The sequence below is a fragment of the Oncorhynchus clarkii genome, chromosome 28 (assembly GCF_045791955.1).
Source record: "Oncorhynchus clarkii lewisi isolate Uvic-CL-2024 chromosome 28, UVic_Ocla_1.0, whole genome shotgun sequence".
Lineage (NCBI taxonomy): Eukaryota > Metazoa > Chordata > Actinopteri > Salmoniformes > Salmonidae > Oncorhynchus > Oncorhynchus clarkii.
In genome coordinates, this window is record NC_092174.1 from 16,952,822 (window position 1) to 16,967,485 (window position 14,664).

General features: G+C 42.8%; 1 protein-coding gene across 1 annotated transcript in view; it reads right to left on the minus strand.

Moving 5' to 3' along the window:
* Positions 1–611: 611 nt before the first annotated feature.
* LOC139386610 (paired box protein Pax-3-like) overlaps positions 612–14,664 on the minus strand; it is a 33,325-nt gene continuing 19,272 nt past the window's right edge. The window contains exons 6-9 of the mRNA XM_071132317.1: positions 11,064–11,229; positions 10,654–10,877; positions 1,884–2,156; positions 612–755 (exon numbers count right to left, since the gene is read on the minus strand). Of these exons, the coding sequence (XP_070988418.1) occupies positions 738–755; positions 1,884–2,156; positions 10,654–10,877; positions 11,064–11,229 (681 nt within the window). The 3' untranslated portion in view covers positions 612–737. The remainder of the gene's footprint in view (positions 756–1,883; positions 2,157–10,653; positions 10,878–11,063; positions 11,230–14,664) is intronic.

The window sequence follows — 14,664 nt, forward strand, 5'->3', positions numbered from 1 at the left end:
TACAGTACATATGCTTAGAGTCATTTTTACAAATCAAATTGATGGCAGTTTTTCTTCTCCTGATAGAACACATTTAATTTCCCCAAATCATATAATACAAAGTCTCAGCACGCAGTATTTCCCAAAGACATTGTGAGTGCCTTTACATAGAGCATTGTGGCTGAGTGAGCGGTGTGCCTATTGCAGGTCCATACATCATCCTTATGCCTCGGGATTGTGCCCTAAAACCTTATTTTCCTCCCTTCATCACAATACACCCTGAAAGCACATCCATGGAAGGAAAACTGTTTACCCCAGTCCTCTCCCTCTCTCTGCCACTTATTACAAATCAAACGCAGAGTGTTGAATGAGTGAATGTGGTTTTTTGTTGGGGTTTAATTCACTCCTTTTTTTTGTTTATCCTCTTCTCCTTCTCTCCATTTATTTTTCTCGTCAAGCATGGAGAGCGAGGCGTGCTTGGTTTTCGGAGCATGAAGTGAAGCGCGAGCGGGGCGAGTGCCAGGTAACTAGAGAGGGCTTCCCCTTTGGTCCTGATTATCCCATTGAGTCAACCCTCCCCCTCACATCCCCGAATCCCCAAAACAACCCCCTTCCCTCCATCTCTCTGGGTTGTCCCTTCTCCTCAGGGGCTGGGTGGGGAGAAGGCAGAGGGGGGAAGAAGAGAGGAAAGGGGAGTGCTCCAGAGTTGACTGTCGGGTTGACCAGAGATCTCATCCACTCCTGGCCATGGTGGGGCTTCAGATAATGAAAGGCACCTGAGAGAAAAGGAGAAAGGGGAAGGGTTGGAACTGTTCTCCATTGGGTTTCATGTCACTCTCTACCTCCTGTGTCAGGGAAACATCATGCCTGATGAGTAAGGAGGTAAATAGTGGGTGAGAGGGATGAGAGCAGTGAGAGGTGGAAAGAAGGGAGGGGTTGAGGGAGTTAAAGAGAGGCAAGGAGTGTGAGGCAGATCTGTGGCTTTTCCCTGTGGCTGGGCTGTACTGTACTGTACTGCCTGCCCTTGCTGCGTTGGTCCTGGCTGTGGCTCTGCTCCAGTGATCAACAACAACTCAGACTGCATCTGACCTGCACAGAAACACATGGTTCTAATCCCCGCCTGCCAGAGGCCATTTCGCTCCCCGTTAAAAAGGCCCCCTCTCAAACCCACCTTCCACCCACCCCTCTCTTACCAACCCCCTACCCCTGCAAGCTGCCTGTACACAGGTCCCGAGCCAAATTAATGACATCAAGATGCCGCCACTGATGGGCCAGTATACACTACTCAACATGTGGCAGTGTACCTCACCAACCCCCCCCCCCTCCCCCCTGCCTGTCAAACATGCTTTGGGGAAGCCGTCCATTTGATTTGGAGAGGTATCTTTGTTACCCAGGGGTCATTACATGGCTAGGTGAGTGAGAGGAGGGTTTGGTGGTCCAGCTCATCACACGGGTCGTGGAAGGTCACAGGCTGATGGTTATGGGGGAGGCCCCACTGACATACCTCTGTATCGGGCCACGTGGATATATGGCGTGGGTAAGTGCTTGAAGGTAATAGTAATGTAAACCGAAGTGCCCTCTGGACTACTAGCAGTGCCTCTGACATACATGTAATGTCACAGCCTGATTTGAGAGCGTGATTCAAGAGTCTCCCTCATCATGTTGGCCTTTGCAATTAACGTGGGTTATGATTCTGAAAATCTAAACCTTGAGTATGGTCTTTAATCATAGGAGACTATATACCGGTATATAGAAATGAATGGAGTTAGTATACCTCTAATGCTAATCTAATGTGTCTTTTATACAGGCATTTAAGCAGATTTTTTTTAAAGAATAACTTACAATCAATGCATTCAAACAAAAAAGGGATAAATATAATTGCACATAAAACTCCCATGACCCACCTTGCTCTGTCCATACTGTCCATACTGGTATGAGGGGTGGTGGTCCATAGCGTAGGCTGGGGAACTGTAGGTGGGCGGGCAGTAGGACTGGGAGTTGGGCAGGGTGGGCATGCTGGTCAGGCCTGGCAGACCCTCCAGGCCCCGCTGGGAGCCGTGGCAGCTGGCCGCCATACCACCCCCGGGCTCCATCCCACCAGTCAGGGGAGAGAGGGCAAAGTCACTCTGGTGGCTAGGCTGGTGGGGCACTCCTCCCGGGTTCAACAGCCCCATCACCTGGAGAGACAGAGGAGAGAGGTTAGAATGGAATGGATTGTGGTGGGATACAGTGGAATAGAGTAGAGTATCGTAGAATGTGGGAGACACGAAGAATAGAGAAGGATAACATTTAACAGAATACTTTTTCTCATACAGGTTACGCAAGTTTCATTTGTTCACAAACAAATGAATAGATACAGTTGAAGTTGGAAGTTTACATACACCTTAGCCAAATACATTTAAACTCAGTTCTTCACAATTGCTGACATTTAATCTTAGTAAAAATTCCCTGTCTTAGGTCAGTTAGGATCACCACTTTATTTTAAGAATGTGAAATGTCAGAATAATTGTAGAGAGAATGATTTATTTCAGCTTTTGTTTCTTTCATCACATTCCCAGTGGGTCAGAAGTTAACATACACTCAATTAGCATTTGGTAGCATTGTCTTTAAATTGCTTAACTTGGGTCAAACGTTTCGGGTAGCCTTCCACAAGCTTCCCACAATAAGTTGGGTGAATTTTGGCCCATTCCTCCTGACAGAGCTGGTGTAACAGAGTCAGGTTTGTAGGCCTCCTTGCTCGCACAAGCTTTTTCAGTTCTGCCCACACATATTCTATAGGATGGAGGTCAGGGCTTTGTGATGGCTACTCCAATACCTTGACTTTGTTGTCCTTAAGCCATTTTGCCACAATTTTGGAAGTATGCTTGGGGTCTTTGTCCATTTGGAAGACCACTTGCAACCAAGCTTTAACTTCCTGACTGATGTCTTGAGATGTTGCTTCAATGTATCCACATAATTTTCCATCCTCCTGATGACATCTATTTTGTGAAGTGCACCAGTCCCTCCTGCAGCAAAGCACCCCCACAACATGATGCTGCCACCCCCGTGCTTCACGGTTGGGATGGTGATATATGGCTTGTAAGCCTCCCCCTTTTTCCTCCAAATATAACAATGGTCATTATGGCCAAACAGTTCTATTTTTGTTTCATCAGACCAGAGGACATTTCTCCAAAAAGTACGATCTTTGTCCCCATGCTCAGTTACAAACCGTAGTCTGGCTTTTTTATGGCGGTTTTGGAGCAGTGGCTTCTTCCTTGCTGAGCGGCCTTTCAGGTTATGTCGATATAGGACTCGTTTTACTGTGGATATAGATACTTTTGTACCTGTTTCCTCCAGCATCTTCACAAGGTCCTTTTCTGTTGTTCTGGAATTGATTTGCACTTTTCACGCCAAAGTACGTGCATCTCTAGGAGACAGAACACGTCTCCTTCCTGAGCGGTATGACGGCTGCGTGGTCCCATGGTATTTATACTTGCATACTATTGTCTGTACAGTTGAACATGGTACCTTCAGGCATTTGGAAATGGCTCCGAAGGATGAATCAGACTGAGTCTTGGTTGATTTCTTTTGATTTTCCCATGATGTCAAGTAAAGAGGTACTGAGTTTGAAGGTAGGCCTTGAAATACATCCACAGGTACACCTCCTATTCACTCAAATGATGTCAATTAGCCTATCAGAAGCATCTGAAACCATGGCATCATTTTCTGGAATTGTCCAAGCTGCTTAAAGGCACAGTCAACTTAGTGTATGTAAACTTCTGACCCACTGGAATTGTGATACAATGAATTATAAATGAAATAATCTGTCTGTAAACAATTGTTGGAAAAATGACTTGTGTTATGCACAAAGTAGATTTGCCAAAACTATAGTTTGTTAACAAGAAATTTGTGGAGTGGTTGAAAAACGAGTTTCAATGACTCCAACCTAAGTGTATGTAAACTTCCGACTTCAACTGTAAGTACAGCCCTTACATGGCTTAATCCATGAAGACAAACGTACAAATAGCACGTACTGTATCTTTTGCACATGTAACACATGCTTTTGCTCATGCAACATTATTTTTCACACACAACATACTTTTGTATAGCTCATGCATTGATGTCAAAAGGACATATGCATGAAAGTTCCATTTGAGCGATCGTATCACGAGTTGGGGTATGTACAGAGTCACACAGTACATATTAGGAATGCTGACTGTGTCAAAGAGGACGAGAGGAGAGTTCAAGATGGAGGAAGAACAACAGGGATTGACTGGTGAATCTATTACAGCAGTAAAGTTGTGTTACTAATCCTCACCGGGCCTAAAAAAAAAGATGTCAGTTCGCATCAGAGAAAACGTCTTTCAACTCAGTCTCGGGAAACATTAGATGGATTTTCCAGGAATATATTTGTGAGGACACGTTGAATTTCTGACATTCTTTGAAGGCTGTTAGAAAATACCTTAGGGTCCTGTAACAAACGGTACATCCGACTACCCATAAAAAATAAAATCATCTATACAAAAATCACGCAACGTTTTTATGAGTCTTCAACTTTACATGTATGCCTACTCTTCATTGACAGACAACTGTAACCCTGTTGATTCTTACTGACCATGACTATGTAACTTGGTTCTGTTATATTATACATAGTTTCTAGAATAACCTCTCCTCTCCTTCTTTCCTTTCCTCAGTTCTCCTTCTTTACTCTCCTCCTCTCCTCATCTCTCCTCTCCTCTCCTCTCCTCTCCTCTCCTCTCCTCTCCTCTCCTCTCCTTATTTACTCTCCTTCTTTACTCTCCTTCTTTCCTTTCCTCTCCTCTCCTGGTTGTGACCATATGAGACACATTATACTGTGTTCACCCAGACACATGGTTCCTGTTACATCATTTCCTAAGTGACAGACGGACGGGGGAGCCCGCATCGGTTCGGGACCGCACAGTTCTGGTCCACTACACCGCTAAATAGCATTTTCAGAATTACTCTGTGGAGTTTTTACTGTATCCTATGGAATGGAATCAAAAAGGTTGTTAATGGAGGTTATTTACTATGCTAAATTTACAGTACCACTTTTTACATTTTTCATGAAACGTTATATTTTATAAACATAGTAAAAATACATTCACAATACAAAACCTATGGTAAATAACTTGTTAATTAATTTTGTTGTCAGAGTCTACTAGATAAAGCAGATGGTGTGTTTAACATTATAAAGTTTATGAATGACCGTTTATATGTTTGGACAGTATACTAAAGGAGAAAAACAGACGTGAATCCCTCTCTCCCTTCCACCCCCACCCACTCCGTCTTCTCCCTCCTTCCCTTTCTCTCTCTCCAGCTTTCTCATTTGATGCCCAAATTCACTGTGTCCTTATGGGGCCTACATGGAAAGGCCACAGGGTACGTGGGAACAAGGAGTATGATTCTTCAACACATTTCCAATAAGTGTGTGTGTGTGTGTGTGTGTGTGTGTGTGTGTGTGTGTGTGTGTGTGTGTGTGTGTGTGTGTGTGTGTGTGTGTGTGTGTGTGTGTGTGTGTGTGTGTGTGTGTGTGTGTGTGTGTGTGTGTGTGTGTGTGTGTGTGTGTGTGTGTGTGTGTGTGTGCGTGTGTGTGTGTGTGTGTGCGTGTGTGTGTATGAAGCACTTTCTGTTAGGGGTTAAGAGGTCTCCTTGGTGATACATCGTGAACAGCTGCATGAGAGTTTGTGTGTGATGAGATATCGCCAAAACGGAGGGTGGAAAATAGGTGGACTTAGTGACCGTTAGAAACATACAGCAAGAGAGAGAGGGAGAAAGAGTGAGAGATAGACAGAGAGGGGGGGAGAGAGAGAAAGTAGATATAAACAGGCACGAGAGTGACAAAGGTAGACAAGATCATGAAAGAGTGACATATAGAGAGAGAGAGAGCGAAAGCGAGACAATACTGTGAGAATTAAACCGAAAGAGACACTTTAAAAAGCGGCAGAGAAAATGGCAGAATGCTGAACTAATGGTGAATAATTGAAAGATAATCGTGTTGCTTCCCCACCTGGCAGCCACACGCACACACACACACACATGCACACACACACACACACATATATGCCCGGACAGCCACACACACACACACACAATATCTGTCTGAGAGTATGTAATTTACAGGAGCTCTGTCAGAGGAATCTAACCTTACGCGTCTCAGGAACATGCTGATGTGTGACTGACTACAAATGGGAAACACATGGAGGTCAACACATCCCATTCATCTTACAGTGTGTGTGTGTGTGTGTGTGTGTGTGTGTGTGTGTGTGTGTGTGTGTGTGTGTGTGTGTGCGTGCGTGCGTGCTTGCTTGCGTGCTTGCGTGTGTTTGCCTGTGCATCTGTGTATGTTTGAGTATATGTGTGGGTTGAGGGTGGGGAAATATATGGAAATTATTTTTTCTGAATGGAAAACCCAAATGTTGGCATGTTCACAGGGAAAAGTGTAGATAACAATACGTTTAGATCCTTATTACATGTGGACGTTGTACTGCCGTCATGGCGAGAGCATTTAACCCATATTTCCTCCGATTTGAGGTCAGATACGGGATTAGAGGAGAGATAACTGTATACAATCCATATGATACGGTTATCTGATCAAAAACCCCTGTGTGCATGTGTGTGTTTACATGCATGCCTGTGTGTGTCTGAGACTGTTTGCGCATGCGCACTAGGGCCGACCCCATTTAGTCGACTGGTCGATTGTTTGGTCGATAGGCTGTTTTTCGACCAAGAGTTTTTTTAGTCAAGAAGTGGCAAATTATATATTAAAACAATTACGGCACACGAGACACCTGTTTGATTCACTCCTGTCTGAGGGGCTAATCCATTGGGGAGGCCGCGGGGATGGCACTCCAGTAACACCAGTAGTACATTTATCAATAATTACCATCATTTCTCAGCTACAATGTTTGTTTGTAACGGTCCTTTCTGTTAATGCATTCAATACATTATTATTACAGTCTTACCGATGTCATTGTAGAAGTGGACACGTTGTTTGCACAACTCAGGCTACAAGTTTGGGTTCATTTCATTCCATTTACGAGTTGTCAATTTATTCATTGTCTTTTGTTTGGAGCACTCCTGTCAATGTTGAGTAAGGACACCTACCTGATTACGCACAGAAGTAGGCCTAGGCTACCTGGCCTGCACGCAAATGTAGGCCTATAAATGTGCCCATTTGGGGATCTGATACTATTTCTGATTGAACTCACCATCACTGTGGAGCTTCTCAAAGTAGGAGAGAAAGAGAGGGAGAGAGACAGAGGTAGAGAAAAGAGAGTGGAGAAATAGACAGATCGAGAGAGGGGAGAGAGAGAGAAAGTAGAGATAAACAGGCATGAGAGTGACAAAGGGAGACAGAAGAGAATGAGAGAATTACATATTGACAGAGAGAGAGAGAGAGAGAGAGAGAGAGAGAGAGAGAGAGAGAGAGATAGTAGTTGATACGATATGATATATATGCAAGTTCCTTGCAGACAGGCCATGCATAGCCAATGTGATTCATAGGATATTTATTTTTATCAATGTTTTTATTTGTATTTTTACATATTGGTAGCGGCAATTTAAATATACATGACCAGTCAAAAGTTTGGACACACCTACTCCTTCAAGGGTTTTTCTTTATTTTTACTATTTTCTACATTGTAGAGTAATAGTGAAGACATCGTCAAAACTATTAAATAACACATACAGAATCATGTAGTAGCCGAAAAAGTGTTAAACAAATCAAAATATATTTTACAATTGAGATTCTTCAAAGTAACCATAATTTGCAAATAAATTCAAAAAAATCTCATTTTGTCTGTCATAGTTGAAGTGTACCTATGATGAAAATTACAGGCCTATCTCATCTTTTTAAGTGGGAGAACTTGCACAATTGGTGGCTGACTAAATACTTTTTTGCCCCACTGTAGCCCCCCCCCCCCATTTTAGGGGACCAAAAGCAATAGGATAAATTCACTTATATGTGTATTATAGTAGTAAAAAGTTAAGTATTTGGTCCCGTATTCATAGCCGCCAATGAGCTACATCAAGCTTGTGACTCTACACATTTGTTGGATGCATTTGCTGTTTGTTTTGGTTGTGTTTCAGATTATTTTGTGCCCAATGTAGATGAATGGTAAATCATGTATTGTGTCATTTTGGAGTCACTTTTATTGTAAATAAGAATAGAGTATGTTTCTAAACACGTCTACATTAATGTGGATGCTACCATGATAACGGGTAATCCTGAATGAATCGGGAATAAAGGTGAGTGAGAAAGTTAGTGGCATAAACATCATATTTATATATTTATATTTGTGAATCTGTAACTTTCTCGCCCGTCATTATTCACGATTCATTCATGGTTATCCTTAATCATGGTAGCATGCACATTCATGTAGAAGTGTTCACCCGATATGGATGAAAATACCTTCAAATTAAAGCCGACAGTCTACCTTTTCACCTCACAGTCATTGTATCTTTTCAAATCCAAAGTGCTGGAGGACAGAGACAAAACAACAACACGTGTCATTGTCCCATTACTTTTGGAGCTCACTGTATGTGTGTCTAAGCCAGCGTGTGTATTCCTCCAGCCTTTCTCCTCTGTGATTGAAGCCCATGGCGGTTCCTGGGGGTGTCTCTGTTTCTCGGTGGTTCCGGGGATTAAGCCTCATCGGGGTGCAAAGCCTGGCTGCTTGCTGCACTGGTGAGAACAGATTCCTCTGGTATGCCCCGGATCAGCTAGCCAGACGTCTGAGACCCCACACCCCAGGGAGATATCCCACAGTACACTGGGGCAGGCTAGACTGGTCCCCTAAACCTTCATGTTTTACTACCAACCGAAGCACTACCACTCAGAGCATAGGCCGAACTACTCATAAAATAGGCCTAACTCGGAGTGATGATGTATTCCTACACCATATAACCAAAGGGTAGCCATTCACAGAGCTACAAAAAAAACAAACACATTAATTGTTTTTTCATGGACTAAAACCTCAAATAACTTCCAAAAGCACCAAGAAGTGTCATTCAGCACTGTTTAACGATCAGACAGCCCAAAAGAACGATATACTGTAACAACCCACTGGGCAAAAACTGGTTGAATCAACTAGGTTTCCACGTCATTTCAAACCAAAAATTCTGTCATGACGTTGAATCAACATGGAAAACTGATTTGATTTGAAAAATATAATCAACGTAAAGGAAATGTAATGTTTGTTTTTTTACCCAACCAATTATTTGGTTGATTTCCCGTTGAATTGACATTAGTTGACAACCCAACCAAATGTAAATCCAAAACTAGACGTTGAACTGACGTCTGTGCTCAGTGGGAATCCACAGTATTGAGGATTTTCTGTGTAGACATTGCAGAGTTTACATAGCTTTGTGTGTGCGTTTATTTGGTATGTCTAATTGTAAAGTTTTAAAGGTTTTTATCCACTCACTATAAATGTCATAAAATGGATTAATTTGTATTTCATCTCTTTTATTATTTCAAAGTTCCATCCAGTCTGAAATGCAAATGAGCATATTCCAATATGCATTAAAAAAAACTGCAGATGAATACATGAATTAAAACAAATTAGTCAACAAAGTGAGTCATTTGCATAAATTACACACCGCATTACTAAGGGATAGATTCCTTCATTCCAATCAATTAGCACACTGGAACGTTTCATAATTGCAATTCAGGACGGACGCATACATTCCAGACGTGTGCGTTTGATCGTGCATGTGCACGTGTGCACGTATGCTTCCATATGCAAGCTAAGATAGCCACTCTCTAAAGGGAAAGACCCTCTCAGGGAGGCTGATGGTGAAAAACAGCTATGAGAGAGAAGCACCTTTGGCCTCCACGCAGAGTAAAAGCAATCGAATGGATTTGTCCTCTTAGGAGAGAAGAAGGCATCTACTGACCGTTTGCGTGCGTTAAATCGACTCTACTCAAGTAGAGTCAAGCTTGTGGCTAGTCAGCACCAGCTTGTGAAGGAACCAATGTGTTTTACTGCTGTTCTCAGTTTAAGTAGTCAATTATTGTCCATTTCCCAAATGGTTTCACGGATCACCAGGTTGTGTTGTCCTGCTGTCATTTGCTGATGAAAATGACAAGCAGACACACACACACACGCCCTCAGGGTTCCCCTTGTCACAGAAATAGGAAGAAGTGCTCTCTCTCATGGGGCGAGGACCCAGCGTGCATTGCGTGGGGCCTGGCCACCATTTGTGGCGGTTAAAAGCTCGTTTTCCGCCTGTTAGGACGGCCCCCTCACGGCGTACGGAACCCGCTATGGCCTCTAATGACTGTGTAATCGGCCATAATTGTATTTTCCATTTTCATTTGTGTCATCTTCCATCTGCCACTCTTCCTCTTACTATCGTCCACTCTCACACTCCCTCCATCTTCTACTGTCTCCTCTCTCTTCATGAAACATTTGCATAGCACAAGTCATCCCTATTGAATTCATCTGACAAATGGATGTCAAATCCACTGTCACTGAGCTAATACATCTACCGAAAGTTATCAAGAACAAACCCCCTAAACAGGGTTTACCATTCCGATGGTATAAAATCTATACTAAATGTCAAATTGAAACTATGGAATCGACATGTTGCATAGCAAAACATAGCAAAACATAGCAAAACATAAACTTATGTTTGTGCTGCTAGCTACAGTCATGACATTGAATGACTGACCTGTGGTGAGAGGCCGTTGCTAATGCTGGGGTTGACTGGGTTGGAGTGGCCAGGGGGGGGCACAAAGCTGTCTGAGTAGCCTGAGAAGCCGTGGCGTCCGGAGGACAGGCAGTAGGCCGAACTCCCGTCCTGGGTCCCCACTGAGGAGCCAAGCCCACCCTGGTGCACCGAGGTGGGGGGGAGAGGCTGAGGCCTGTGGACCGTACTGTGCTGCTCTGACACTGCTGAGAGAGAGAGAGAGAGAGAGAGAGAGAGAGAGAGAGAGAGAGAGACAGAGAGAGAGAGAGAGAGAAAGAGAATGGATTAGGACTAGGCTATTGATCTTGAGTCAAATACATCACATCTGTAGATGACCTCTGTTGATGTAGAACGAGATCACAGAGAGAAGTGGAAGGTGAAGGTGTGCTCACTTTGTGAGATGGAGGTGGGAGGGTAGGGGGTGTCTGACAGCTGATATGGCTGCAAGCTCGACATGGCCGAAGGTGGGAAACCGCCGGGGATCAGGTGATTAAATGCCATTAGCTGATTGGCTCCTGCCTGTTTCCTCCACCTGGCTCTCCTGTTGCTGAACCACACCTAATAAAATAAAATAGAAGATGTGAGAATCTATTCTTGTGAAAAATAGTACATACAGTGTGTGTGTGTGTGTGTGTGTGTGTGTGTGTGTGTGTGTGTGTGTGTGTGTGTGTGTGTGTGTGTGTGTGTGTGTGTGTGTGTGTGTGTGTGTGTGTGCAATAGACATGCCTAAAGTGTGTGAGAGTATTCAATGTGTGTGTGCCCGCTAACAGTATGTGTGTGTGTATGTGTGTATCTGTGCTGTAGCCTCAAGCAGAACAGACAGATAGAGATCTGAACATCTGGTGCACTTTGAAACCACAGTGACATTACGTCTTTGTCTAACTCAGTCACAGGGTTTACATTGACAGAGGTCCCCAATTACATTCAGCCGTGGGACGATTTGTCCTTGAGTGGATGGTCGGGGGATATATAGTTGAAGTCGGAAGTTTACATACACCTTAGCCAAATACATTTAAACTTAGTTTTTCACAATTCCTGACATTTAATCTTTAAAAAATTCCATGTCTTTAATAAATCTTCTTAGGGCTAAGCCGCTTTTTTTTCCTCAATTTCCGGCTGAATTACGTGCCCAAAGTAAACTGCCTGTTGCTCAGGCCCTGAAGCCAGGATATGCATATAATTGGTACCATTGGAAATAAAACACTTTGAAGTTTGTAGAAATGTTAAAATCATGTAGGAGAATATAACACAATAGATATGGTAGGAGAAAATCCAAAGAAAAACAAACCAGCATTTTTCTTTTGAGAGAGACCATGCGCTTACAATGGCAAGTATAAGGACATACTCAATTTTAGCTCCCAGGATGCAATTGATATGCCGTCCCCATGGAGTCTGCAGTGTATGTTCAAAGTTTCAGATTTGTAAATTTTAAAACAAATAAGAAATATCAGTTTTTGTACAGGGATACAGTCTTGTTTGCCCGCGCCATGAAGACAAGACACACCTGCTAAAATCGGTTTCCTATTGAACATACTTATTTCTGTAAGAAATATTGTAGTTTGATTACATTTTAGGGTATCTGAGGAGTAAATAGAAACATATCTTGACTTGTTGAAACAAGATTTTCGTATTCCTTTCTCTGCATACTGAACGAGTGGATTGCTCAAATCGATGGCGCCAAACTAAACTGACTTTTTGGGATATAAAGAAGAATTTATCTAACAAAACGACACTAAGTGTTATAGCTGGGACCCTTTGGATGACAAATCAGAGGACGATTTTCAAAAAGTAAGTGAATATTTAATCGCTATTTGTGAATTTATGAAACCTGTGCCGGTGGAAAAAATATTTTGTGGGGCGCCGTCCTCAAACAATCACATGGAATGCTTTCGCTGTAAAGCCTACTGTAAATCGGACAATGCAGTTAGAGAATTTAAGCTTTTAACCGATATAAGACACTTGTATGTAGCTAAATGTTTAATATCCATAATTTGTATGATTATTTTTTTGAATTGCGCATCCTACAGTTTCACCAGAAGCTGTCCCGCTAGCAGGGATACCTAGCCCCCTAAGCCATTTTGCCACAACTTTGGAAGTATGCTTGGGGTCATTGTCCATTTGGAAGACCCATTTGCGACCAAGCTTTAACTTCCTGACTGATGTCTTGAGATGTTGCTTCAATATATCCACATAATTTTCCCTCCTCATGATGCCATCTATTTTGTGAAGTGCAACAGTCTCTCCTACAGCAAAGCACCCCCACAACATGATCCTGCCACCCCCGTGCTTCACGGTTGGGATGGTGTTCTTTGGCTTGCAAGCAAGCCCCTTTTACCTCCAAACATAAGGATGGTCATTATGGCCAAACAGTTCTATTTTTGTTTCATCAGACCAGAGGACATTTCTCCAAAAAGTACCATCTTTGTCCCCATGTGCAGTTGCAAACCATAGTCTGGTTTTTTAATGGCGGTTTTGGAGCACGGGCTTCTTCCTTGCTGAGCGGCCTTTCAGGCTATGTCGATATAGGACTCGTTTTACTGTGGATATAGATACTTTTGTACCTGTTTCCTCCGGCATCTTCACAAGGTCCTTTGCTGTTGTTCTGGGATTGATTTGCACCTTTCGCACCAAAGTAAGTTCATCTCTAGGAGACAGAAGGCGTCTCCTTCCTGAGCGGTATGATGGCTGCGTCGTCCCATGGTATTTATACATGCGTACTATTGTTTGTACAGATGGACGTGGTACCTTCAGGCTTTTGGAAATTGCTCCCAAGGATGAATCAGACTTGTGGAGGTCTGCATTTTTTTCTGAGGTCTTGGCTGATTTATTTTTTATTTCCCATGGTGTCAAGCAAAGAGGCACTGAGTTTGAAGGTAGGCCTTGAAATACATCCACGGGTACACCTCCTATTGACTCAAATGTTGTTAATTAGCCTATCAGAAGTTTCTTATGCCATGACATCATTTTCAGTAATTTTCCAAGCTATTTAAAGGCACAGTCAACATAGTGTATGTAAACTTCTGACCCACTGGAATTGTGATACAGTGAATTATAAGTGAAATAATCTGTCTGTAAACAATTGTTGGAAAAATTACTTGTGTCATGCACAAAGTAGATGTCCTAACCGACTTTCCAAAACTATAGTTTGTTAACAATACATTTGTGGAGTGGTTGAAAAACAAGTTTTAAACTTCAACTGTACTTAGAAATAATTTGAACACTGCAAATTGACGTCAAGAATCCCAAAAAGTTTTTGACAAAAACAAAATCATTTCAAATCTGGATCCCACTTGGAAACGATGACATACAGTAGTATGCCTCTCTATTTATGCGTGGGGATATTGGGGAACAGACTTCCTCAATTAAAATCACTTTGAGCTGATTTCCTGGGAATTTTACAGTCTTTTAGGTCCAACACTGAAAATGATATACAAATGTAAATATATTCTTTGTATTTTTTTGTTTTGAACACTTGGGGGCCTAATTAAAATCCCCAGCCCATGGGTCGCCTGTTGGGGAATCCTGACAAACCCATAAACCAATGAAATCACTTTAATGGCTTAATAAAGAATCTCTAATTCTGGCTTCTTTTTTAGTTGCTTTTAATAGATATCTTTTTACAAAAGATGTCAAAAAAGGAAACTTTTATATCTGAGAATACAGTGAGGCCTGTGTGTGTGTGTGTGTGTGTGTGTGTGTGTGTGTGTGTGTGTGTGTGTGTGTGTGTGTGTGTGTGTGTGTGTGTGTGTGTGTGTGTGTGTGTGTGTGTGTGTGTACAGCTGACTTGTGACTGATGTCTGGAGGGGGTGAATGGCACCATGCCAGGCCAGTTTAACACCCATATTGCACATATCCCCAGGAATCTCCAGCCCAGCAGATCACAGAGCAGTCGCAGACCAGATTGGGCCCCTGGGACTGTGGACAAAGACCTCCAGAATGTGTGTGTATGGGGCGGCAGGGGTTAAAGACATCCCAGTACAACTGGTGTCTGTG